This window comes from Canis aureus, chromosome 22 (assembly GCF_053574225.1).
Source record: "Canis aureus isolate CA01 chromosome 22, VMU_Caureus_v.1.0, whole genome shotgun sequence".
Taxonomy (NCBI): Eukaryota; Metazoa; Chordata; class Mammalia; order Carnivora; family Canidae; genus Canis; species Canis aureus.
Genome location: NC_135632.1, coordinates 13,956,972 through 13,984,600, shown reverse-complemented (window position 1 = coordinate 13,984,600; position 27,629 = coordinate 13,956,972). Strand labels below are relative to the sequence as shown.

Here is a 27,629-nt window from a genome sequence, read left to right as displayed (position 1 = left end):
GCCATTTTTAACATGTACAGTTGAGTGACATCAAGTGCGTTCACATTTTCGTGCAAACCGTCACCACTATCTCTAGAAATTTTCTCATCTCCCATGACTGACATTGTACCCCTTGTACAGTAACTCTATATCCTGGGTCTTCCAGCCTCTGGTAGCCACCATTCTACTTTGTCTCTTTGAATTTATTTACTCTAGTTAACTCATATAAGTGGAATCATTCAGTCCTTGTACTTTGAGACTCACTTCATTAAGCAGATCTTCAAGATTTGTCCATGTCGAAGCATGTATCAGAATTTCTTTACCTTTTAAAGCTGAATCTAGTCCATTGCATGTATTTACCACGTTTTTTATCCTCAGGTGTGCACTTAAAAAATACTTTTAACTTATTTTTTGAATTAAAAATATTTCCAAGAATAAAGTTCTAAAAGTGTGTGATGATTTTTGCAATGGGTTGAGAAGGTAGTTTTAGTAATTAGACTGGATGTACTTGGGTCAGTTTTCCATCTGATTTTAATTTAGGTTAATTAAATAACTGGTTTTAGCAGTCTCTGGGAGGAAAATACTACTCTTTATGTTTTCCAGTGAAAGAGTTCTTCATAGTAGAACAATAGAGCTTTATAGAAAATTGCTTATCTTCTGATAGGTATGGTATCTAAGACATTTATTTAACACTCCTAAGTCTTCTAAAACCCGCTCCTTTTGAAATTTCTGTTTTGGGAAAATCCATTGCCATATATAATACCTGACATAAGTGTTCAATAAAATTGGTTGTAAGACTCAGTAAGATGCATACATACCTTCTGAGAACTAATGTTCATCACAAAGGCAGTCTGGGGGCTAGGGTGAAGAAGGGAATAGATGGCAGAAGGCAGTGGGTGAGGATTTCTTTTAGGGATCTTTGCTTTTGGTTTTATTTAAAATGAAATAGGCAAATAATATTTCTCATTTGTTTACATTTAATTGAAGACATTTCTTTGTTAAAGTGTATGATGTTTAATTTTTTGTTTGTTTTGTTTTAGATTCTTATTTGAAAACCAGACACCAGCCCATGTTTACTATAGGTGGAAGCTTTATTCTATTCTGCAGGTAAGTGGAATCAAAACTTTGTTAACTTTAGCTCTGAGATATTTTGCCTTTCTAATAACATTCTGGACATTTATTAGGGAGATTCTCCAACTAAGTGGCGGACAGAAGATTTTCGTATGTTCAAAAATGGGTCTTTCTGGAGGCCACCACCATTAAATCCATACCTGCATGGGATGTCAGAAGAGCAAGAAACAGAAGCTTTTGTAGAGGAGCCCAGTAAAAAGGGAGCACTTAAGGAAGAGTAAGAATTTTTTCTTTTCCTGTTACATATTCAGAAAAGTTGCTTTAATAATCGCTTTAATTAATGGTCTTACTGAGATGTTAGCCCTAAAATAAAATGTTTTTTCTTTTACTTGTGTGAATGATTAAAATATTAACATTTCTCATCATGTGCTATGTAATTTGAAATGTCCTGGCAAGTATAAGTGTGTGTCCTTTTGACCTTTTTCTCTCCTTTTGATAAAAAACCTTCTAAACCTCTCATCGGTTGGTGGTGATCTCTTAGCAATGATTCTCTAGCAGTGAAGTATTTGTGATTCTTACAGAAATTATCTTGGGACCTTTAGAATTCTTGGCTCTCTGAATGCAACATTAAAGAAGAAAAAATTACTGTAGAGCTTTGTGAAGTCTGATGGTTGGTTATGCAGTCTTTCCACAAGAGTTTGCAGTGTGTGGCCACCATGAAAACATATTTGTTAGTCTTCAGTTCAGTCAGCATGGGTACAGTGAAGTTAGTCTGGTTTAAGAAGCAGAAACAAGTACTATTAAGTATTAAGAGGAAGTTCTGTATGCTTCATGGGAAAAAATCGGCTAAAAGATTGTGGCGTATGCTCTGAATACTAGCTAGCTGCATTGATGCATTGTTTGTAAAAGCATTTGCTAATGCAGAGCTATATGTATTTGAAACATATTTGCTTCTGAAGAGGTATTTTCATCATTACTTTTGCCCAGGGATCTGCAAACTCATCCTGTATGTTAAATCTGGCTGTCTCATGTTTTTGTAAACAGACTTATTGGAGCACAATCATGATCCCCCCTACCCCCTTTATATGTTGTCTATGGCTTTTTTCATGTTAATAGCAGTGGAATCAGGTAACTACAAGAGAGACTATATGACCTGTAAAGCCTAAAATATATACTGTATGATCCTTTACCAAGTTTGCCAGCACCTGCTTTAGCCTGTTCTATTTCAGAAGTGCTAAAGTAACTGACTTCAAAAGAGAGTGAAGAACATGGAGGCCTTTTTTTTTCCCCCCACTGTAATGGGGTAATAGGACTGGGACACTCTCAAACATTCTTGAAACAAATGCCCATAATTTAAAATTTACTTTATTTGTAAACTAAAAATCACTGGAATCCTTTATTCACAAAGGAAATATTCTTTCCCCATGAGCTCTTAAAAGAAATGTATTCTATTTGGGGGATTTAAATCAGACTTAACACAATTTAGTCTTCAGAATTTTATCCAACTGGGCTTTAAAGAAATTAGTTTGTGAGCAGAAACTATAATGGAATTTGAAATTTATATCTGTAAATATTTATAAGCTAAAAACATTTGTATTCAGACAGAGGGACAAATTAGAAGAAATCCTACGGGGGTTAACTCCAAGGAAAAATGATATTGGAGATGCAATGGTTTTCTGTCTTAATAATGCTGAAGCTGCTGAAGAAATAGTGGATTGCATTACTGAGTCATTGTCCATCTTAAAGACACCCCTCCCCAAAAAGGTATGGAAGTGATTTCTCTTTATGGAACATTTAATTAAGTAAAAGAGAGATAATAGTTGATTTCTTTTTGGATTGAAATTGGTGGTTTTTTTTTCTGTTTGTTTTGTTTTTGCATGAAGAACTTGACTGAAGAGATCTTTCCCATGTAGTCTTATTTTCCTCCTCTCTGGGGAAACTTGTTATGTTAATTCTATATACAGGTTATCAACAGGTTGAAATGTAAAGAAGTTACATATTTTATCCCTGCCAAAGTAGTGGCTTTGGTAATGTTGAGTTTCTTATAACTTTTCTAATTAGCTGTTTTTACTGTAGCTAAACATTAGCCTTACACCACTGATTGCAAAAAAATTTCAGTATTGAATTTTTTCTAGATACATTATTTGCTGCTGGTTTTTATTTTTAATCTCTTTTATGTTATCTTTTGGTATTCTAGATTGCCAGATTATATTTGGTTTCTGATGTTTTGTATAACTCTTCAGCCAAAGTTGCCAATGCTTCATATTATAGAAAATTGTAAGTATAATGGTGTAAGCTGATATTCCTGAAATAAAACATTAAGGGTAAGGAATTAAAAAAAAGAGGACTGTTCTGTTAGTTAATAGTCTCAGTAATAAATAATTTGAATTTTTTCTTAGTTTATAGAATTTTCTAAAAAATTTGCTGCATTCATTAAACCACTTTAATGTATAGAAAGTTTTCATATCAGTTTCTTGATAAATTATACTAGAACAAATAAGAGTTAAAAAATAACTATTTTTATCGAACATTTAGCCACTTGTGTAGTAAATAAACGGAAACAATAGAAATAGTGGCAGGCATAAAGGAAGAGACCAAAGACAGAACATGAACTGTTTGTAAAGCTATGTTCTCTTTTGATCATCATTGTATTGGTGTAGTTCACTGTGATTGTTTTCCGAGGCAGTAGGAAATTATGTTGCTCTCTTGTAATTAATATATACTTCCTCCTCAGAGTTCCTTTTTGGTGTTTATGAATCAGGGAGACTTTTCTCCAGAAGTCGATGCTGAAATGACATTTGGAGATATGAGTCTTAATCTTAGCTCTGTTATTAGGTTTTTTTTTTTTTTTTTTTTCTTTTTCCCTTGGACAAGTTACTTTTCCTATATTATAAAACAAAGAGGTCAGTTTAGGTAGCAGAAAGTATCCTAAATGTAAAGTTCCTTGTTAATCAAGGGAACTAATTTTTTGCAGGAGAGTAATTTAGGTTAAGGCATTTAATTACAGTTTTAAGGATTAAGACACCTCGTTCTTGATTTTTTTTTAATTTATTTTTTATTGGTGTTCAATTTACTAACATACAGAATAACCCCCAGTGCCCGTCACCCATTCACTCCCACCCCCCGCCCTCCTCCCCTCGTTCTTGATTTTTAAAGAATTACTTGATTAATTTATTTTTAAGGTTTTTTTTTTTTTTTAAAGTTCTAGAGAGGTTTTCATTGGCTAGCATGCTGAAATAGATACGGATTTTTTGAATAAATTCTATTGTAAATATATATTATTTGAATTTCAGTTTTGAAACAAAGTTATGTCAGATATTTTCAGACCTCAATGCTACCTATCGTACAATTCAAGGCCATTTACAGTCTGAAAACTTCAAGGTATGTTTATTGTTTTATTTTTTCCCTAGTGTTAAACGGGGTAGGGGCTGGCAAGCACATTGGAGGGTTAGAAAAGTACATAGGACAAGTCTAAGACACATTGTGTATTTTTCAGAAATTATTGTTTTAAAATTTACTGCCATTTTATCTTTAGTATCAAAAATGTCTGAAAGTTTGAAATATATTATGTAGTGTTACTTGATTGGGTGTTTGTTTTAGTTTGAAGTGTTTTGTTTAAATGTTTTAAATATTAGTCTTTTCACAAAAAACCATTCAGAATATCACTTGTTTTGAATGGTATGTATAATTTGGCTGGAGTAGGAACATGCTTTTAGCTATTCATGTTTAGAAAGTATATTTAGTTATTTTTTATAATCTTTTAGCTGTGGACCAGTGTTAAGAAAAGCCAAACAAAATACCTTGCATGTAATGGAATAAATAGATGCTATTTTCATGGGAGGAAGACTTCTATTAAGGAAATTTTCAGCCTGGGAAGATGCCCAATGACCCCATCATTTAGGGAATTTAAACAACTCCATTTAAAAATTCTTTTACTTTAAATTTTGACTGTAAATCAGAGCTTATAGAAAAGTTTAGAGATGGGACAGAGGAAGAAGTATTAGCCAGAATCAGGAAGTATTTCATTGGACCATAAAGGAATTCAGGAATATCAAAACTACCTTGATACCTAATTTTCACAAATGTCTAAGGTTTTATTCCCAGAGTGTGGCCTCATGTGTACCACTAGTGATATGGGACATTAATCTTAGGTGGTCAAGAACCAAACAGTTACTGTTTCTTTTTCATTATACTTATTTCTAATTTTATTCCCTTTTAGTTAGGAGGTGACATTGATTTTTTAAAAATATAATGATAGTTATTTTCTGTTAAGGATGTTGGTTTAAAGCAAAATTCAGCAAATTGTGATGGCCATTATCCTGAGATAAAGTTTGAGATATATTGCCCTAAATAATAATTCATTGTCTTTTTCCTATTTATTTAGCAACGGGTAATGACCTGCTTCAGAGCATGGGAGGATTGGGCAATTTATCCAGAACCATTTTTGATCAAACTACAAAATATTTTCTTAGGACTTGTAAATATTATTGAAGAAAAGGAAACAGAGGTGGGCACTCAATGTCTTTATGTGATTATTTTAGAAATGTTTTCTGGGAATGCAGTGGGTGTGTGGTATGTTACAGATGTGAGTAGCATTTCTTTGTGAAAAATATCTACTATTTACCACTAACTTGTGGATTTTTGTTGCTGGAATTGCTGGAGCCCAGGAGATGAAATGATGTATAACAGGAATTACCTGTTTTGTGATCTTATGTGAAAACTGGGTGACTGGGTTTCTTTCCTTCAATCTTTGTGTTTTTGTTTTTTTCTTTCCTCCAATCTTTTTTTTTTTTTTTTTTTTAACTATTGAAGTACAGTTGACATGCAGTGTTATGCTAGTTTCAGGTATACAGCATAGTGATTCAGCAATTCTGTACATTACTTAATGCTCACTCTGATGAGTATAGTTACCATACAGTGTTATTATGATAGTATTATCAACTGTGTTCCTCATGCTGTACTTTTCATCTCTGTGACATTTACTTTATATAACTGGAAATTTGTACATCTTAATCTCCTTCACCTATTTTGCTTCCTTTTGGCAACCGCCAGTTCTCTGTATTTACGAGTCCCTGTGTTTTTTTTTCTGTTTTGATTTTCTAGATTCCATATATGAATGAAATTATATTGTCTTTCTCATATTTCACTTGGCATAATACTCTCTTGGTACATCTCTGTTGTCATAGCTGGCAAGAATCCATTCTTTTTGATGACAGAGTAATATGTATGTGCATGTACATCACATCTTATCCATTCATCTGTCAGTATACAGTTGGATTATTTCCATATCTTGGCTATTGTGAATAATGCTAAGAAAAAAAGTAGGAGTGTATTTTTTTTGAATTAGTGCTTTTGTTTTCTTTGGGTAGATACCCAACAGTGGAATTATTGGGTCATATAGTATTTCTATTTTTAATTTTTTGAAAAATATCCGTGTTTCCCACAGTTGTATCAATTTACATTCTCACCAACAAATGGTACACGATGGTTCTCTTTTTTCCACATCCTTGCCGACACTTGTTATTTTTTGTCTTTGATACTAGCCATTCTAACTGGTATGAGATGGTACATCTCCTTATGGTTTTGATTTGCATTTCCCTAATGATTAATAATTTTGAGCCTCCTTTCATGTGTCTGTTGATAATCTATGTTGTCTTTTGAAAAAATATATGTTCAGGTTCTTTGCTCATTTGTTTATCAGATTATTTGCTTTATTTTGGTGTTGAGTTGTCTAAGTTCTTTATTTTGAATATTGATGCTTTATTGGGTATATTATTTGCAACCATCATCTCCCTTTGGTAGGTTGCTTCTTTGTTTTGTTAATGGTTTCCTTTTCTGTGCAAAAGCTTTTTATTTTGGTATAGTCCCAGTAGTTGATTTTTGCTTTTGTTTCCTTTCCTGAGAAGACATAGCTATAAATATGTTGCTAAGGCCAGTGCCCAAGAGATTACTGCCTGTGTTTTATGCAGTTTTATGGTTTTAGGTCTTGTATTTAGGTCTTTAATCCATTTTGAGTGGACTTTTGTGTATGGTGTAAGAAAGTGGTTTGTTTTTTGTTTTGCATGTGGCTGTTTAGTTTCCCAAGCATTTATTGAAGAGACCCTCTTTTCCACATTGTATGTTCTTGCCTCCTTTGTTGTAGATTAATTGACCATATAAGTGTGGGCTTATTTCTGGGTATTTTTCTCGTACTGTTCTGTTGATCTATGTATTTATTTTTGTGCTGTCTTGTTGGTTTTGCTTTTTTTTTTTTTTTTTTTTTAAGATTTTATTTATTTATTTTAAAGAGCAAAGAGCATGAGCGGGGCGGGGGGAGGGAGAGAAGTGGAGGAGAGGATAAGCAGACTCCCTGCCAAGCACGGAGCCTGCTGCTAGCTTCAATCCTATGACCTGAGATCACGATCTGAGCCAAAACCCAAGAGTTGGACTCCTAACTGGCTGAGCCACCAGGTGCTTCATTACTACCTTGTTTTGATTTTTATAGCTTTGTGTATCTTGAAATCTGGGATTGTGATACTTCCACCTTGTTCTTACATTGCTTTGGCTATTTGAGGTCTTTTGTGGTTCCATATTTCTGTGAAAAATGCTCTTGGCATTTTGATAGAGATTGCATTTAATCTGTAGATTATTTTGATAGTATGGACATTTTAATAATATTCATTCTTCCAGTCCATGAGTCTGGAATATCTTTTAATTGGTTTTTTTAGTCTTCAGTTTTTTCATCAGTGTTTTATAGATTTCAGAATATATCTTTTACCTCCTTGGTTAAATTTATTCCTAGGTGTGTTGTTTTCTTTGGTGCAGTTGTAAATGGGCTTGTTTTCTTAATTTCTCTATCACTTTATTAATTTGTATATAAATACAACAGATTACTGTATGTTAATTTTATGTCCTGCAACTTTGCTGCATTCATTTGTTCTGATAGGTTTTTTTGGTGGAATCCTTAAGCTATATATAGAACAGTGTCATCTGCAAATAATGACAGTTTTATTTTTCCCTACCAATTCAGATGCCTTTTATTTATTTATTTTTTAATCTCATTGCTGGACTTGTAGTGCTGTGTTGAATAAAAGTGTTGAGAGTGGACATTCTTGTTCTATTCCTGATCTTAGAGGAAAAACTTCAGTATTTTATCATGAATATGATGTTAGCTGTAGGTTTTCATATATGGCCTTGATTAAGATATGTTCTCTTTAAACCCTATTACAGGAGGGACCTAAAGAAACAAACTTATTTATGCTCATCATTGTATGCTTGATGTCTTATATGGTACCTGGCTTTAGCAGACACTTGGTAGATACTTCATAAATAATGAAAGAATGACTGCTTCTTTGTCATACAAGAGGATAAATTATATCCTAATTATGTCCTCATATTTTACCTGGGAATATGGATATCCAGCTGGTTGGTTTGTGCTGGATTGCAAATTAATCTTGTAGCAATATGACTAGTAAGCAAAGGGGAATATTATAGCAGTTTGTATGTTTCTGTAGGATGTACCAGATGACCTTGATGGTGCCCCCATTGAGGAAGAGCTTGATGGTGCACCTCTAGAAGATGTGGATGGAATTCCTATTGATGCTACTCCCATTGATGATCTTGATGGGGTCCCTATAAAGAGTCTTGATGATGATCTTGATGGAGTGCCTTGTAAGTTCACATTTCAAACTGATGAGCTAATAAGTTGGATTCCAAAACACTTTTATATCTATGCATGCTGATAATGGAAAAAGCTTAAGGTGTCAGTCTTTAATTTTTTTCTTTTATATCTGACTTTTCAAAATTCAAATACCCTGTTATATGTTTGACTCTGCCAAGAAAAAGCTTTCTGGTTACATTTCTTTTTGGGGATAGTCAACCTCATATAGTATTAGTAAGTTTCTGTTTTGTGTTAATTGTCAGGAAAAATCTTGTGCTCAGTTTTATTTATAATCCCAGATGCTTTGTTTCATAAGTTCTCTTTTTATTCATAGTTTGTGGGTTCAGTTTTCCTAGATGTCTAGAATCATTTTTGGAAATAGGAAGTGTACACAGTCTTTAGCACATTTGAATTACATGAGAAGATTGAACAGTATAAGAATTGTATAGTTTAATAATTAGGTAGAGATAATTTTTTTACTGCCCCAACTTTTCCATTTGCTTGAAATCATACCTTGTATATTCTGAATTGACATATATGTTTTAAAAATTGGACCTTAGGTGCAGAGAATTGGATTAGTCCTAATTCTTGTTCTTAACACTAGTCCATGTGTGGCCTTATTTTATTATTATTATTATTATTATTATTATTTTATTTTACTTTTTATAATATAGTGAAATACACATGGACTACTAAAGTCATCCCCTAGTAGTCAGGGCTAATGGCTTATCTTTCCTTAATAGTGGATGCAGCTGAGGACTCAAAGAAGAATGAGCCTATATTTAAAGTTGCCCCATCAAAATGGGAAGCTGTAGATGAATCTGAATTGGAAGCACAAGGTGAGTAAAAGTACAATAAGTATTAAGATTTTAAAAATTGAGTATTTATAATTAATCAGTGTGTGTTTTCTTTTTGTATTTTAGAACATTTTAATCTTAGGACCCAGAGTTACTATATTTTGTCTAGTGGCTAAGTATTCATCATAGTTGCTCTTATAGTTTTCATAGATCTTTCAGTTTGGATGCTTTGAGAGTAATCAGATAAATCACTAAACACTTTTGGATTAAGGCAATTTAATAGAAAATGTAGATGGGGAAGGTATACCTCTTTGGAAATCTGCTTAGAGGTCAGTTTTGGAGAAACCAGACTTTGATCCTCCTGTGATGCTTGACTTGCTAGATGCAGTAATTTAGATCTGCCTTTCCTACTTTTGGACATGTGTCCTTAGTGTTTATAATCTGTCGTTGTTAATATTTGTAGATTCTAATTAAGTAAGTCTTACCATCCACTACAGAAATAAGAATGATAACATTACTTTCACTTCATGAATTTGAATAAAATTATAGGAGTAAGGAAAGAAATTTAGTACGGAGAAATGGCTATTCAAAGAATAGATAATTGTGGATAACTTCTGTAATATAGACTTTGAATTCTAAAGCTGGGCTTCTATGCTACTGCAAAAATGCTAATTTACCTTATGGAATTACACCCCCCTTTTTTTTTTCTTTCGTTCAGCTGTAACAACTTCTAAATGGGAGTTATTTGACCAGCATGAAGAATCAGAAGAAGAAGAAAATCAAAAGTAAGAATCTAAGTTTCGAATATACTTAGTTTCTTATTCCATATATGCTCCCTTTTTCATTAGGTATACTTGAAATAATAGTGAAGAGGAAAATTTCACTCTTAAAAAAACTTGAGAGGATCATTTTTAGTTCGTCATTGTTTATCCAATGAATAAAGAGCTTTTGGTTTCTGGTCTTGATGGATCTGGTTTCTCTTTGCTTCTGAGTTGATTTTTCTATGCTAGGTGTGTATAATCTCACAGGGTAGTTACTAAATGGTCAACTGCATTTATTTCAGATCTTTGTTAACAAGTGTTGTTTGGCTCCGCAAAAAGTGATTTTTTAAATGTGAATGGGAAAGTTATGCACTTTTTATTTGGATTGTACTTTGCTAAGAAAAACATTGCATTATGGCCATTCTGTCATTTAAATATAAACATCTCAGAAGAACTAAATAATATAACTAAAGAATAAATAAAAGGAAAAAAAAGCTTTAACATACAGAGAAATTATAATTTTGAATTTTGCTCTTTGATAATCACCCCAAGATTATTGTTTCTTTTTTAAGATTTTATTTATTTATTTATTTGAGAGAGTGAGAGAGAGCATGAGTAGAAGGAGAGGGAGAAGCAGGCTTCCCACTGAAGAGGGAGCCCAATGTGGGGCTTGATCCCAGGACCTTGGGATCATGACCTGAGCCGAAGGCAGATGCTTACCTGCTTAACCGAGTGAACCACCCAGGTGCCCCCGACCCTACCCCAAGATTGTTTTTGCATTAACATTGAATGTGATTATAGGAATACTGCTCCTGGTTTCTCCTGGCAAGTTTGTATTGGTAGATTTTAGGTAGAACTTGATACTGCTTTAAATCATTGCAGGGAACTTAATTTTATTAAATGGGAGAACAGATGAGTTCAGGAACACAAAGCAGAGGTTTCTGCTTTAAAAAAAAAAAAAAATCTTTTTTTTTTTTTTTTTTTTTTTTATGGTTCTCAAATGGAAAAGTGAACAAAGGAAAGTTTCTTTTAAGTCCCATTTGTATGGGACTTATGGATTCAGAAAATGGGTATTAGTAGCATTTAGATTGCTAAGGGAATGTGATTGATCAGCATATGTGGGAGCACAATTTGATATGTGGAGGAAACTTGGCAGCAGTGATGTTTTCTAGAAACATTGAGATGGTCAGAACAAGTCAGCAATGATTATGACAAAATACTTGCAAAATGTAGATGTGGTTTGCTGGTGAAAATACTTCTCTATGGGTGTTTAGGAGTACAGGAATTGAGACAATCGAGTTTGCTTTAAAACAGTGCTTTAACCTTTTTTAATCTCTACAATATCATTATTAACATCTTTCACCATTGTAGCATCACTGGCTTAAAATAATTATGTGCATTTATGAGATAATTATTTAATTTAAGGGGAAAGAAGGTAGAGAAGGCCATTGCAGAACTTAAGATATTTCTTCAGTTGGTTTTGTTTCTAAAGGTATTAACTTTTTTTGTATAAAGTCGGTATTTATGTTAATGTTTGGAATGTGACTGTATTTTAGTGTTGACAGAATAATCATGTTTATACAGTGAGGCCTGGATCACTGGAAATATAATTTTTATTTTGGATTTTTCTTAAGAGTTCCAAATAAATCATGATAACATAAAAATAACTTTATAAAAGTACAAAAGCAAGGAAAAGGTGTATTTTCTCATGTAGAACTTTCTGGTCCTTGAAAATTTTTTATGCCTTACTACTGTCCTCTAGTGGCTGAATCCAAAATGCCATTTTGAAACTAGTAATTCTTTTTTTATGGCAGAAAGGGAATTTAGCCCTACTATTATTTTGTAGAAAACTTCCAGATACTAATTTAATTTCATTTATAGTGAATATTGTATGGTTTTATAGACTTGAATTTCCATTTCCTTAAAAGAGTAAGATGAAGCTGTGATGAGATCTGAACCTAGAACTGGTAACTAAGAGCTAAAGTCAAAACCAATTAGAACAGACTGCTTGGGCCCTGAAAAATTAACATAGCAATTGTAAAATGAATATGTATTTTAGATTATCAAGTGTAGCTCACTTTAAAAGTAAATATGGTTAATGATTCGTGTCTTGCCATCTAGATTTTTTTCTCTGTATATGGAAAACATGTATTCTCTATTTTAAACATAAATTGTATAATACTACACATACTATTCCAAGACTCCATTTTTCACTTAAGTGTCATGGGCATTATTCTGTGTCAATCCATAGTTAATCTCTTCTATATTTATCTGTAGTTGAAAGCATTCAGGAAAGTGTACAAAGATGTTAATTAAGGAATATTTGAATTTGAAAAAAATTTTTGAAAAATTGTAAATAACAAGCTGGAATTGGTTAATTCATTTCCGTTGCATAGATACCACAATGTAATTAATTATGTTTTATCCTTTTTGAGTGACTCTCTCCAGAATAATCCTCCAGCAAACCTCTGTATTTATACATACACATGCATATATAGTTTAACCATTTAAAAGCGTCTGAAACACTTGTAAAAAATTTATGCACCATAAAAGACAATTGTGATTAAAAAAATTAACTAAAAACTGCATTTAGGAAGTTTCTGATAAATTAATGAGAAGTGTTATAAAATATTTATTTCTAAAAAGAATATAGTTTTTAAAAGTTATTTGCTTTTACTATTTTCTTCTTTAAGCATTGTAGTAGGTGTACCTTTATGTGGTACTAATGATTTGTGGGGCTCTGAGAGTATACAGTTTGTAAAGCATTTTAGAAATGTTCTGGAAAGCATTTTAGAAATGTTACCTTTGGGTAAGAAATTACAAAGCTAGTAGCATAGTCTTCTCTTAGTACCATGTTTCTGATTCTGAATTGCCAACACTTTTTATCTGCCTTGCTTAAAATTTTCTCATCAGTGTGTGAGTTCTTTTATCAGTCTCTCAAATAATTAATTTTTTGGAAAGAATTTCTTTATAATTACTTTTACATTATTATGAATAATTTTAAATATGTACTGAAAGGATTCCTACTTTGGCAGAATGTGTTTAGTACCCAAATACCAACAAATAAGGTTCATATATTAAAGGGAAAATGGCATGTTTTCTAGGCTGTGCCAGTAATGTTAATGTCACAATATTATTTGTAAAAGGAATTTTGTTTGCATATACATGAATATTCTGAGTTTATGTGTGAATGACTTGTTTTGCACAGATTTGACATATGTACACACCAAAGCCCTGTACCAGAGCATACAACTTTTTAAAAAAAGATTTTATTTATTTATTCATGAGAGATTGAGAGAGAGAGAGAGGCAGAGACACAGGCAGAGGGAGAAGCAGGCTCCATGCAGGGAGCCCGACGTGGGACTCAATCCTGGGACTCCAGGATCACGCCCTGGGCTGAAGGCAGGCACTAAACCGTTGAGCCACCCAGGGATCCCACAACTTTTTTTTTTTTTTTTTTTTTTTTTGGGAGTGTCTTCATTTATGTTTCAGGAACATTTTTTCAATCCTAGTCTAGCAATGAAGTCCACCAACTTTGCACACAGTTGCTTGCCCGTTTCCACTATACTGCTTCTGGAGGGATAGCAGATTTTTTCTTCTTTGTATCCTTACTCATGGTAATCACTTAGTTTTTCGTTTTCTTCTTATCTGATGTACAACCAGTACAATTTTCAGAATCAACTCTGTTATGAGTACTAATGTATGATAATATTTAAAATTTGTACATTGCTTTATTCCTGGGGTTATGTGCTAATTTAATTAGATAAGGTCTTTACATGCTACCTTGTTTCATAGTTAACTGTATGATACAAACTCATGTATTTTCTAGTGTGTGGCTCTGCTGAAGAAAGAGTAATAAATATGTTTGGCTTTTTTAACGATAAACTTCCTGAAATTGAACTGGAAAAGTATGGGGAATCATTGTCTAATATTCGTTTCACTTAACACTGTAAGGAAAGTTTGTTGCTGAATGAAAGGCACACAGATAACATCAACATACACAGAATTCTTTTAAGTGATTATGTTGAAGTTTAGACTTTTTAGTGGAAGAAACATAAGAGTTTTACGAAAATTGCTTGTTATTTGGTAAAATACTTTATGGAAATGTTTTAGTGATGAATTGGACTCTTCTGTTTTGTTAATATTATTTATGGTCTAAGGCAGTAAAATATAAAAAAGCCAGACTGTAAAATGTAACATTTTTTCTGCCTTGACATACAATATCTTCTGCTTATTTCCAAAGTCAAGAAGAAGAAAGTGAAGATGAAGAAGATACTCAAAGTTCCAAATCAGAAGAACATCATTTGTACTCTAACCCAATCAAAGAAGAAATGACTGAGTCCAAGTTTTCTAAGTACTCTGAAATGAGCGAGGAAAAAAGAGCTAAACTTCGTGAAATTGAGGTTAGTATTGCAGTGAAGTTGAAACTATACTTCACTGGTCTTCTGTCACTTTTCCACTGACCTAAGTTCCCCTCTTGGCATCATTCCTTTGCATGCTGTGTTCTCTCTGCTTAGAAATCTTTATACCAGCTGACTTCTAATAGGCCTTTTAGTTTAAGCATCCCTTCTCTCCTGCTATCCTTCTTTTACACTTCTGCATTTGCTTACCTCTTTTTACTTTCTCTTGTGATTTTACATGTATTGTGGCTTGTGTTTTATTTCTCTGTTCTTAGCTTGCTTGTTTAAGGTCTTCTTCCCTACTAGGCTGTGATTTACAGGAGGAAAGGGCCATGTCTGTTGTCTGTTCATCATCATTAATACAGTATCTGGCACATAGGAGATCCTCTGAAGATACTAATTCTTCTAATGAATAGATTACATTTGGCAATATGAAGTCCCATTACATTTGAGTGTACATAGTATGTAACAAGGAAAAGTAAGATATTTTCTGGCACATTCAAATTATGTGTACATTTTATGACAGTGGGTCCATTTTAAGTGCCTGCATCCTTTTGTGATGGGGAGAGTGAGCGTTAAGTGGGACTTAACAGTAAGAAGGGGAAAACTTATGGGAATGAGTCCAAACTATCTCAAGCAGATTTTTCCCTCCCTCAATCCCCTCTTCTTTTTCAGTGCCTTTTTTTTTATTACCAAAAATAGTCAGACATATCAGGAAAGGCTGTTGTAATGGGAACCTTCCTCATTCCTTGCCCCAAGGAGAAACATTCCTGATAAATATTGGTATAGATAGCAGTCAGCCAGTCTCAAAAGTGTATATGAGAGTGTATTTTAGGTCTTTATCTGTTAATTTAATTAACAGTATTTTGCATGCCTATTATGTGTCAGGATTCTTCCTCTTACTACTTTATAATATCTACCATAGTAGTTACCATATTTCCAGTTCTCTAATCACTGTTGGGCTGTTACAGGTTTTTGCCCAACTCTTTCTTGGATATCACCAAGCCAGAATGTTAACAGGGAAAGTATTTTTTTTCTTTTAAGATTTTATTTATTCATGAGAGACATGGAGAGAAAGAGAGAGAGAGAGGCAGAGACATAGGCAGAGGGAGAAGCAGGCTTCCTTCAGTGAGCCCAATGCGGGACTCAATCCCAGGACCCCCGGGATCACATCCTGAGCCAAAGGCAGATGCTCAACTGCTGAGCCACCCAGGCGTTTCTAAAAATATTTTCTTGATAATGAAGTTACCCCTTTTAAATGCCAAAACAGACTGTTGGATAGTTTTTAAATGTTACGTTTCCTTATTGGCTTAACGAGAAGAAAACCACATAATTTGGCTTTTTGGTAACTTAGATGGTTTTTGTGAACATTATTATTTCCACACTGTATCTATATATGTGAGAGAGAGAGAGAGAGATACGCATCTACATACACACATTTCCATACTTCCTGTGCTCCTTAATAATCTGGCCTCTCCATTGTTACTCAGTGCTTGTTTCTCTTGTTCTTTTAGTGCCTACCTCTCACAACTTACTACCCTTTTGAGATTTAGATGGTCAACCAAATCCCTAATTTTCAAACCTAGGTCTTGGTTTCATTTTGAATTTTTTTTTTTTTTTTTAAGATTTTGTGTATTTTTTTGAAAGAGAGAATGAGCAGGGAGAGCAGCAGAGAGAGAGGGTAAAGCAGACTCCCAGCTGAGCAGGGATGTGCAGGGCTCGATCCCAGGGTCCTGGGATCATGACCTGAGCTTAGGTAGACGCTTAACCAGCTGAGCTACCCAGGCACCCCTTGGCTTCATTTTAGAGTTACCTAATTTTTCTCCATTGTTTACTCTGAGATTTAGTTGTGTGGAATAAAGATTCACTACTGGTGGCAAATGTGAACTAGAACTCAGGGCTCATGAGATTCATTCCTGTACTCTTTCTGCCCCTATATTTGATCCAGGATCCATGTGCTCTCCACCTCTGCCTCCAGCATCCTCTTAAGTTCTTGTTCTTAGTCCTCCTATGTCCTTCCTTAGTTCAATAAGGAATATATATGTGTGTGTGTGTGTGTGTGTGTATATATGTATATATGTATATACACATATATATAAAGTCATTGTTATAATGTTTGTTGTCATATTACTGTATATTATTACAGCATATTGTATACTGTAGTTTTTCTTTTGAAAGCTCTTCTATAAATATATTGTAATAAAAATGTCTATAGTTGAACATTGATTGCCCTGTATTATAAACAGTGAAACCTTTAAACTCTGCAGCTCTGTATTTGGTCCTACGTGAACTGTAAAGAATGCTGCTTTAAAAAAATTATTTATCTTCTTGTGTTCTGCCTGCTGTCCTGTTTTGTTGGAGGTGTGCTTGCATTTAGCAACCTTGCCTTTCACATTTGGGGAGCCATATAGCAAATTCATTATCATTGTGTTGAGAATAATAAGTAGGTTCTTAAGGGCATGAGCTACAGTTCGTGGGTTTTTGAGTCATCTCATGTGACTGTGCAGATAGCATGTGGGCCCATGTCTGATCACTTGGATCTGCATAGTTGGGCTCATCTAGCAAGTGGCCCTCCCATGAGGGAGCTTTATGTTGACTGAGTCCTAATCAGTTACTACTTTGCTGTGTTTATAATTTTCTTTTTTAAAACATTTATTTCAAAGAAAAAAAATTTTTTAAAGGAGCAAAGCACTGCTTGAAAAGCTACAGTGATGAAAATATTTATTTTTAAAATGTCTTATTTCACAGCTTAAAGTTATGAAGTTTCAGGATGAATTGGAATCTGGAAAAAGACCCAAAAAACCAGGCCAGAGCTTTCAGGAGCAAGTAGAACACTACAGAGATAAACTTCTTCAACGAGTAAGGAATAATAATGCATTTTCCAAAGATACTTGTTTGACTACCTACAATATTGGTATATTGGTATACTTAAGGAAAAGTATATCTCATTACATCCTTTGATGTGTAAAATGCTGAATACTGGTAGACAATTAGGAACATTTGAAATTTGATATTTTACTATTATTCCAACTTAGAAAAGGGTCTTAGAGCAACAGCACACAGTTTTATTCTGGATATACTACCTGAGGACTAGAAAATCTGCTAAAAGCATGCTTTCAGAATTAAAAGGCCTGATATGAAGCATCAGCATTTGTTGTGACGGTAAAACACCAGCAGCCTTCAGAAGTGGCACAAAGACAAAGATGGAGTTAATTTAGGAAGCTCTATTAGGACTCTTTTTCCATTGTTTCTGAAGAAGGACACCAAGTGGTAGAAATACCTCATCAGTGAATTTTAAGCCTCGTATTCTTTATGCATAAAAAATATGTAGCGATATACAGAGAATTTTAAAACAAGGAAGCCCACATATTAATTGTTGGAAGAATCCAGGAATTTTATTGGGACTGCTCTTAATTTTTATCTGTATCTTGACTGTCATTACAAAGAAAACTACATAGAGAAAGAACAACAAGCTAGAACAAAACTTAGAATCACTAAAGCTATTAACAGCGAACTGGTGATGGGAGCAGTATGGTAAAAGACCTTAAGCGCTGTGCAGCGCCATTGCTGGTGCAGCCCTTTGTTGTGTACTCCTAGACAAGGCACTGAGCCTGTATTTCACTGTGAAACTAAGTTGATAGTCTCAATTTTGCAGGAGTGTGAGATAATAGCTACTATTACTCTTTTATTGGATTAAATTGTTTAAAATATTTCACGTATTTTAACTAGTTTAATTCCTATAAATTTATTAAACAGGAAAATATATCCAGATCACTAGAGGAAGACAGTGTCCTCTATATTACTCTTTAATTCTGTACTCTGTGTTTTATTTCAAAAAAAGAAAATGAGATTTTTTTAAAAGATAGATCTGTACTCCATGAGTCCCTTTGGAATTGGTGGCAGGTATTTGATCTGCATGGAGGACTACACCTTGAGATACTTACTGATCCTGATGGTGGTAATGCATGTATTATCATTTTAATCTCTTTGCATTCCACAATTGTAACTGGAGAGGAGGATGTGTTTCTTGAAGGTATACACCAGAGGTCAGCAGACTCATCACCACACAGGCCATCACCTCATTTTAAATGAGCTTAATGGAACACAGCCATGCCCCTTCACTTATGTATTATCGATAGTGGCTTTTGGCCTATTGTGACAGAGGTGAATCTTGGAACAGACTGAATGTGGTCCACAGAGCAGAAAATATTTACTGTATAGTTCTTAACAAAAAATATTTGCAGCTTCTGGGATAGGCTTTTTATCAGCTACCAGATAGCTTTCTTGATGCATACAAATCTTAGAGAAATTAAATTCCTGTTTATGAAGAACTAAGTTGGCTTTGTGAGTTCATTTGCTGTAGCTACTCCCTTAATTATATTATTAACAAATAATTTCAAGTGAGGAGTGGCAATTGTAGCAGTGGGAGTAGGCAGGTAGGTCATCTTTCTGGTTTATATAATTGTATAATCATGTGGTCAGTACTTTTATAAATTAGGATTTAAAATTTCCAATAAAAATGGTAGTTGTTACTAATGAGATCTTCTGATGGATGATTAATGTGACTATTTTTCCTATTCAGTCTATTGCTTTGGAGAGAACTCTCTTTTGATTAAATCAGCGTGCTATAGAATCGCTGCTTACTGACTGTTCTATTGTAGTCTAAGATAGAAAGGTCAATGTATTGTTGGCTTTTTCGTTTTTTCTTTTGTTATTTTAGTGGAAGGACAGAGTTAGTAGTTAAGAGTCCTGGCCCTACAGCTTGGACTCAAATCCTGACTACACCGTCCAGTGTGACTATGAACATGGTACTTAATCTTCCTGAGTCTCATTTTTAATCTCTTGAATGAGGATAATAGTAATATTTCTAAAGATGTTTTGAAGTATTACATGAAATGGTATATAGAAAATTGTTTAGTAATTATTTGGTCTATGATAGGGATTCAACAACTGTTTAGCTGCTGTCACTGGTATTATCACTCAGTATAAGTAGAAGAAATAACTAGTTTTCCTGGAAGAGTAGGTATTTTTAAAACAATGTTATTATACCTTTAGTAGTGATTTAAAAAGTAGTTAAAATATTATTGCATAAATAATTGGTATTTTTTTAATGACTAAATATTCTTTCTTTAAAAAACAGGAGAAAGAGAAAGAATTAGAAAGAGAACGAGAAAGGGATAAAAAGGATAAAGAAAAATTGGAATCTCGATCCAAAGACAAGAAAGAAAAAGATGAATGTACTCCAACAAGGAAAGAAAGGTATACATTTCTCATTTAATACTTACACTGCTTTCAAGTTTTGAAATGATGTTTAATTTTGTAATCTTTTCATCCCTGATGCCAACAAACTGGAAAAGTATTTTTTCATGATAAACATGTTGGGCTCCTGCCTGTGAGAGGCGGAATTAACTGAGAAATGGGACAGTTAGTTGGCACTTTGTTAATTGGGACATCATCCCATTACATGGTTCGTATGGTACCTTAGCCTTAGTTAAGTGCAAGAATTCAGTTACCATATTAGATATCAAACCTAAGGTTTAAATAACTAAACAGGCTTGCTACATCCTCCTTGTTGCTCCAGTATAAGCTTTTCTTCTGTGCTGAGGCTGCTGCCTTTGTAACCTTGAGTCTCCCAATCCTGTCTAAAGGCAGTTTGTGTACATAAGCCATAGGGACTCGCTCCTCACTTTAAGTCTTCATTCTTTTTTTTTTTTTTTTTTTTTAAATTTTTTTTTTTAAATTTTTTATTTATTTATGATAGTCACAGAGAGAGAGAGAGAGGCAGAGACATAGGCAGAGGGAGAAGCAGGCTCCATGCACTGGGAGCCCGATGTGGGATTCGATCCCGGGTCTCCAGAATCGCGCCCTGGGCCAAAGGCGGGCGCCAAACCGCTGCGCCACCCAGGGATCCCTAAGTCTTCATTCTAATCAAAATTGTTTCTCTTTTAGTTTTTATTTTCACATTTCTTAAATATCTCATTTAATAGAGAGAATTGCTTTAGTTAACTGAGATTTTCCTAATAACCAAGTGAATGCAAATAAATTCTGGCTTAGTTACTCTACAGGTAATTACAAATAACATAGGTATACTAATTGGTTAAATGCTAAATTACCACTTGTTTGTTTTTTATATTTATTATTTTGTTATACTGTGAGATTTATAGAAAAGTTGCAAGGATAGTATAAATAATTCCTAGATATCCTTCACCCACATTCTCCAAATGTTGAAATATTTCTACTTCTGCTTAATTTTACCCCCTTCTTTTTCCCTCTTCCCAACCATTTAAGAGTAACTTGCCAAATGATGCGCTGTTTTCTTATATAACCACAATAAAAGTTAGAGATTGGAGGGTTAACCTTAAGAAAACACTGTTATCTAACCAGAGACCTTAATGAAATTTTATCTATTGTCCCAGTCTTCTAGCTAAAGAATATCCAATTAGTTGAATCCAGTTTTTGTTTTGGTCAACCTATCTTTAAGACTTTCTTGTTCTTTATAAAGGGCTTTGAATGTTGTTGTATATAACATTAACAAGGCTAATGAATGTTGTTGGATATAACATTAATAACATTAACAAGGTTAATGAAAATAAAATTAGTGTAAACTGATAGGAATTAATAGCTAATTTAGTAGAAGGAAAATGAATACCTGATCCTTTGCTCACTTATGGAATATTTTGGGGGCTTTGTTTCATAGGAAGAGGCGACACAGCACATCCCCTAGCCCATCTCGCAGTAGCAGTGGTAGACGAGTGAAATCCCCTTCACCCAAATCGGAGCGATCAGAGCGTTCAGAAAGATCTCATAAAGAGAGCTCACGGTCCAGGTCATCTCACAAAGATTCTCCTAGAGATGTTAGCAAAAAGGCCAAAAGGTAAATGCAAGTTATTTTTTTGTAATATTTCAAATGCCAGTTTCGTTGTCATTGTACCAGTTTTTGAAAATAATTTGGCTGGCAGCCATTTTTTAAGGGCTTTAGAAAACCAGAGAAGTATACTTTCATTTTAGATTATTCCTTCCCACCTCCCTACCCTAGTCTTCTCATGACTAAAGCACAAGGCGGCTTCCAACAAGTAAAGACCAGCCAAGAATTTTAAACATTATATCCAGTGTTTTATGTGGACTAGATATAGCTGCTTTTACTTTTCATTCTGTTCCTCAGTTTCTATAGAATATTCTTTGATTTTTGTCAAGGCTGAGAGAAAGATAACATTACTCTCTTCCTCCTGCCCCTGCATCTTATTAGCAGGTTCTTGGGTAGAGACTTGTGGAAATAAATACCATTCTTCAGTGGGTAATTTAGTGTTATATACTTTTTTCCTTATAGTTCCAGAAAAATGGTTAAGAAATGTTTTATTCATTTGGTGTTATATAGTGGAATTTTCCTGAGAACTAAAACTGCTTTGTATCCTAAAAATTTATTTTTGTGAGCATTTCTAATAAAATTTTTATAAAATAAATTTTTCCTTTTCTTATGGCATTTGTTTTGGTAATGTTCATGAGCTGTACTTTACAGAATTATGGTATCTTAAATGATTGCTTTGAATGATATGCAATAGTCGGTGTTTTTTCCTTCAAGATAGGCTGCAGTGCTGCTGTGTTTTAAAAATTTTGTGAATGATCTTAGATGCCATTTTGAACTTTATCTTGTAGATTTAGAGGTTCAGACTTTGGGGCATATTGGTAACCTGGGGAGCTTATTAAAAATGCAAATTCCCAGTCCTTACCTCTTGGGATTTTGATTAAATAGAGCAGTGGTAGGTCTCAGGAATCTGTCTTTTTTTTTTTCCAAAAAATTAATTAATTAATTAATTAATTAATTATAGTCACACACAGAGAGAGAGAGAGGCAGAGACACAGGCAGAGGGAGAAGCAGGCTCCATGCACCGGGAGCCCGATGTGGGATTCGATCCCGGGTCTCCAGGATCGCGCCCTGGGCCAAAGGCAGGCGCCAAACCGCTGCGCCACCCAGGGATCCCCAGGAATCTGTCTTTTTAAGCAAGCACACTACTAATCATTGATGCAGTGCACAGGTGGTACAAAATTGTGTGTGTGTAAAGTAGGCAAAGTATAAATTCAGAAAGTTTACAACCTTTTTTATTTCTGACTTTCATTGCGCTCTCTTAAAGATCATTTTAGATAATTAAAGGATAGTCCATTTTGATTATATGACTTTGATAAATTGTTTTTGTTTCCTCAGATCACCATCTGGCTCGAGGACACCTAAAAGGTCTAGGCGATCACGGTCTAGATCCCCTAAAAAGTCAGGGAAGAAATCCAGATCCCAGTCCCGATCTCCACACAGGTCTCATAAAAAGTCAAAGAAAAACAAACACTGACATAAATTTTTAAGATGCTGTCACTTATTGGAAATGCAGTTTTGTTTTGTGCCTGAATGGTCTGTTTTTTTTTTTTTTTTTTAAAAAAAAACAACAAAAAATCAAATGAAAGAGCATTCCTGGATTTTTTGTTTATTTGTTTGTGAATGCATGTGTAAACTCATGAGTAACTGCATCTGTAGACCTGTCATTGTTTTATATTGTATAAATTACTTTCGTTGTGGCTGTTTCTCAAGATGAAATTTTTATTGTGCTAATGAATTTCATCAGAAATGTGTATAATGGATCTGCTGGCAGTAGTAGTATTTTGTTTTAGGATGTTGTGACTTAGCAAAAATAATACAGATGTCTTCCCCCCTTTTGTAGCTTTGACAATTTGAATTAGATTTCAAATAAAATCTGAACAGAAAACTATAATGTTGTTTTTTTGCCCTATTGGTGACATCAAGTCCCTTAAAGTCCTACCAAGTGAGTTCAGCACTTCTGTTGTGTTTCTTATACTTAATGCACTTTATAAGCTCCATTGTTCAAGTAGCTAAAGTTTTATATTTACCAAGATGACTATCAAAATTAAGGGACCTGAGACTCCTATTAGGTAGGGTTGCCAACCAACTTTTTCAATGAGGTTATCTTGGGTAATAGTAGTACCCAGAGATCAAAAGACTAGGGAAAGGTGTCATGGTCTTTTTTGTTAATGGAATGCCTGGCTAAAATATTTTTTCTTTCATCAAAGAAGCAATATGATTTCAGTATACTCAGCCTATGTCCTGAGCAACTACTTATTTTTAGGGAAAAATTTAATCTCCATCTTTTGATTTCATCTTGTATCATGAAAGAAGTTTATTTATAAAATAAATTTTCTAACAAGAGTTGGCCATAGAAGTTTTTTATATGATAATTGCCCTTTTATAGCTCTTGGTAGTTTATCTTTCAAACACTGGTATCAGTATATTTCTACAAAGTTCTGTTTAAAGCACCTTAGTTTTTTGTTTTTTTCAAGAATTGAGTTTTAGGTTTAGTTTAAGTAAAGCTTAAAAGTAAAAATAGCTTTCAGGAAACTTAACATCTAATGGTTTGTAAATTCAAGGTGCAAAAAGTTGATTTAAACAATTTGCAGAGTTAAAATCTGTTTTATAATGGGAATAAAATTGCTACAGTGTGAGGAAGAAATAAGAAAACTTGTATAATGTTGATCATAATATTGCTATCAATATAATGTCATAAAGGGTTATGTAGACTTGAACTGATATTACTACTATTTGTGAATCTTTCAGCTTTTCTAGACACTTTATGCTGTGGTTTGATGTCCCCCCTTCATCCCCACCCCCTTAATAGAGAAAGTAGAAAACCATTATAATAAGGGATTGTTTTGAGTAACCTTTTTAAAACTATATTTTCATGTAATTTTACTTGATGTTACCTAGTTACAAAATTACGCTGTACCAATGATTTGGGGAGGAGGTTTATTACCTGAGCAGTGAGGCGTGCTATTTCCAAATTGGGGAAAACCTACAGCAGCTTTACAAATGAGCCAATCAGATTATTTGACTTAATAGTTCTTATCAACATGCAATAATGTTTGAAAGTTATTCCCTTATTGTTCACTCTTGTTTGACCATAATGTTAGGGAATGTTAATTCCTAAATGTTGCTCAGAATAATTAAACATGAACATTTGGTGCTGGTTTTTAAAAACCTACAGATACAGCCATTTTTAAAGTAACATGCTTTTTTTTCCTCTGTTCATTGCCTGGAGGGAGGGGAATTTTATATATTACCTTTCTGTGCAAAAATAATGTTGAGTTGCTAGTGATTTGGGCATTCCATCATTAGTTGGTATCTAGTATAGCTTAGAAATAATTGATCAGGTAATGTTTTTTTTCAGTCAAGTTACAAGGAATGCTTATTTCTCTCTAAGTAAAAAAAAAAAAATATATATATATATATATATATATCCTGGAGAAGGAGGGGTGAGTAGAAATTGTTAGGTCAGTTTTGGGTGCTTATTTGTAGTATTTTTGCTACTGTAATGGAATTTAGCAGTTCTTTTAATTTGGATCCAGATACAACAAATATCTTACAGAGGAAAAGACTGGCTTCCTTTTGGGGAGGTGGGTGGGGATTGCTTAGGCTTGATAGAGTATATAGTCTCTAAAGTTTGCTAATGTGTGTATTAGATTATATTGGATTTTTTTCTGGAATTGCAAATGGTATTGTTGCATAGGTTATTTCCAGTCTTAGAAAATATGTAGAGTAGATCTGTTTAATTCTTCATGGATTCTATGAAAGCTTAACAGGATGAGAAATTGGTGAATTCTAAGGTGGGAGATACTTTACCATTTTTTAAAAATAGCATATTATTCATCTGTTTTGCATCTAAAGAACACTCTTCATTAGATAGCAGAATTTCTACAAGTTGACTAAGATTTTTGTAGGGTAACTTCCTAGTTAGGGGAAATACCATGCTCCAGCTCTGTAATAGATGGTTATTATGCTCTACCAAGTAAGAAGAAATCCTCTGTTAACCTACTCTTCTTACAAAGGGCGTGGCTTAAACTCTACCCGCTATCCTAACATAAGAAACAGGGATTTCTTACCAGGTTAATACCATTTAGTCTCCTTCTCCTACACTGAGAGAAAGTAAATAAATGGTGGTCTATTTCTTACCAAAGAGAGACCTATGATTGAAAAGGATCATGTTTGTTTATCTTTTCTTTGACATTGTATTTCATTATTACCATTAGTAAGCATATGGACATTTCTAAACTGTAACATGTTGAGAAGTTAGAGATTAAAGAACTAAAACAACAAAAAGTCCTGACCCAAAAGAATGCTTTTATGATGCTCAGATTGTTCTTGGCTTTTCTGCTAAAGTTTGCAGAAATTACTATACACTGACCTAATTTTTCTTTATTGCAGACCATTCCTGTGAGCTAACCCTGAGACTTTTATCCCAATTAAAGAATCTTAGAAGAAATACTTGCTTATGACTTCTGTATTTTCCCCCAATTTTAATATTCTTGAAAATATTTTTAAGAAGTTCTAATCATGATTTAAATTTATTAGACATTTTCTCACACATTTGCCTTTGTGATCACATAAATTCTGACGTTATATGGCCATGATAATAGCCTATCATTATGATTATTAAAACTGAGAAAAAATAAATCCCTGTATTGCCAAAGTGACGTAAGCTATTCTAATGACCACAACAGTGTGATTTCCTCAACAGAGAAGGTTGTTTTTAAAAATAAATAGTACCGCTTTTCTAAGACTGCATTTATGAAATAGCTTTTTTCTGTTTCCTTTTATACTTTAATGGAAAAGCTAGTTACAGAAAATACAGTTCAGATAGTATTGAAGACACTAGTATAAAAGAACATGTGACTGTAAAAACTCACAAAGTGCTTGGTTTCTTTGTATTTCACATGCAGGTTTTAGGCAGATTGTAGGGGGTATTTAATTTGTTACCCTTTTGGCTTTCTTTCCTCCATTTTTGTCATCAACTTCCCAGGACTTAGATATCCACAAATGCAGATCCCAGGGGAAGTGTTGTGATGATAGACTGAAAGGTGGGAATGTGCTGCTGTTCAGAGTGAGCCATGTTCCATTGTTGAAAATTCAATGCCTCAGTGTTTATTCAGTACCACCTCATGGAGCTTCAGTGTAAATGGATTATGTGTATAATTGGTTATTTATATAGTTTTGTAGATCTATAGATAAAATGCCCTCATTCATTTTCATGTAATTGTGCTTGGAGTATTTGTTTTATCCTTTTTACTTCAGCAGGCTCCTGTACGTTATATCTCTGGTGATTTGAAATATCAGGAAAGACAGTTTTTCAGGAATGAGAATAATATAGTTGAACTCAGCTCAGCTGAAATCTTTTGCAGCAAGACAATTTCTTTTGGGTGAACTGATTCCATAATTTAGTTACTCTTGATGTAAGGATTAAGTTTATTGTGGAGCTGCTTTCCAGACTGTCACTTTATAGTTTTTCTACATAAAGATTATATAGTTGCAAAGGTTGTGGAATTTCCCTTTTGTTGTTGTTTTTTGACTTTTAATTACTTTAATAAAAATACGTTGTTTTCATAGCAAACTTTAGCCTGTTCATGTAATTTTTCTTCATGTAGTTTTTCTAATGCAAGTCCAGTAAACCATGTCTGGTTATCAGCAGCTTTCTCTCAAGTGGAATAAGTGATGTGTCACATTTATCAGTTGTAGCTAAAATGTTACATTTTCTATGTTTAAACTCTAATAAAATATTTTCATGATAGATGATTCTCTTGATCAGGAAATTTTATTATTGGTTTCCCCTTTTTTGAAGAGTTATTTTGTTCCACCTTATTTCGTTGGGGAAGATTTCAAACATAAAAAACATAGAATGAACATTCCAAATATCTATCAACCTGCATATATGTATCTCCGAATGTTTTCTTTTTAAAACTGAACATAATCACAATATCATTACCTTAAAAGTAATCCTTTTGTTTCTTTTAAAGTTTTAAGGTTTTTAATTGTGGTAGAATTGTCGTACAGAATTTACCATCTTAACCATTTTGGGGTGTATAATCCAGTAGTGTTAAGTGTGTATTCACATTGTGCAACCAGTCTCCAGAATTTTTCATTTTACAAAATTGA

General features: G+C 33.6%; 1 protein-coding gene across 5 annotated transcripts in view; it reads left to right on the top strand.

Moving 5' to 3' along the window:
• U2SURP (U2 snRNP associated SURP domain containing) overlaps nucleotides 1–27,269 on the top strand; it is a 54,491-nt gene extending 27,222 nt beyond the window's left edge. For all 5 annotated transcript variants that reach the window (XM_077864856.1, XM_077864855.1, XM_077864857.1 and 2 more), the window contains 14 exons: nucleotides 1,020–1,086; nucleotides 1,164–1,327; nucleotides 2,652–2,814; nucleotides 3,248–3,327; nucleotides 4,344–4,431; nucleotides 5,435–5,557; nucleotides 8,544–8,700; nucleotides 9,433–9,528; nucleotides 10,205–10,271; nucleotides 14,491–14,650; nucleotides 17,396–17,506; nucleotides 19,788–19,906; nucleotides 21,345–21,521; nucleotides 22,848–27,269. In XM_077864856.1, the coding sequence (XP_077720982.1) occupies nucleotides 1,020–1,086; nucleotides 1,164–1,327; nucleotides 2,652–2,814; nucleotides 3,248–3,327; nucleotides 4,344–4,431; nucleotides 5,435–5,557; nucleotides 8,544–8,700; nucleotides 9,433–9,528; nucleotides 10,205–10,271; nucleotides 14,491–14,650; nucleotides 17,396–17,506; nucleotides 19,788–19,906; nucleotides 21,345–21,521; nucleotides 22,848–22,986 (1,711 nt within the window). In that variant the 3' untranslated portion in view covers nucleotides 22,987–27,269. The remainder of the gene's footprint in view (nucleotides 1–1,019; nucleotides 1,087–1,163; nucleotides 1,328–2,651; nucleotides 2,815–3,247; nucleotides 3,328–4,343; nucleotides 4,432–5,434; nucleotides 5,558–8,543; nucleotides 8,701–9,432; nucleotides 9,529–10,204; nucleotides 10,272–14,490; nucleotides 14,651–17,395; nucleotides 17,507–19,787; nucleotides 19,907–21,344; nucleotides 21,522–22,847) is intronic.
• The last annotated feature ends 360 nt before the right edge of the window (nucleotides 27,270–27,629 follow it).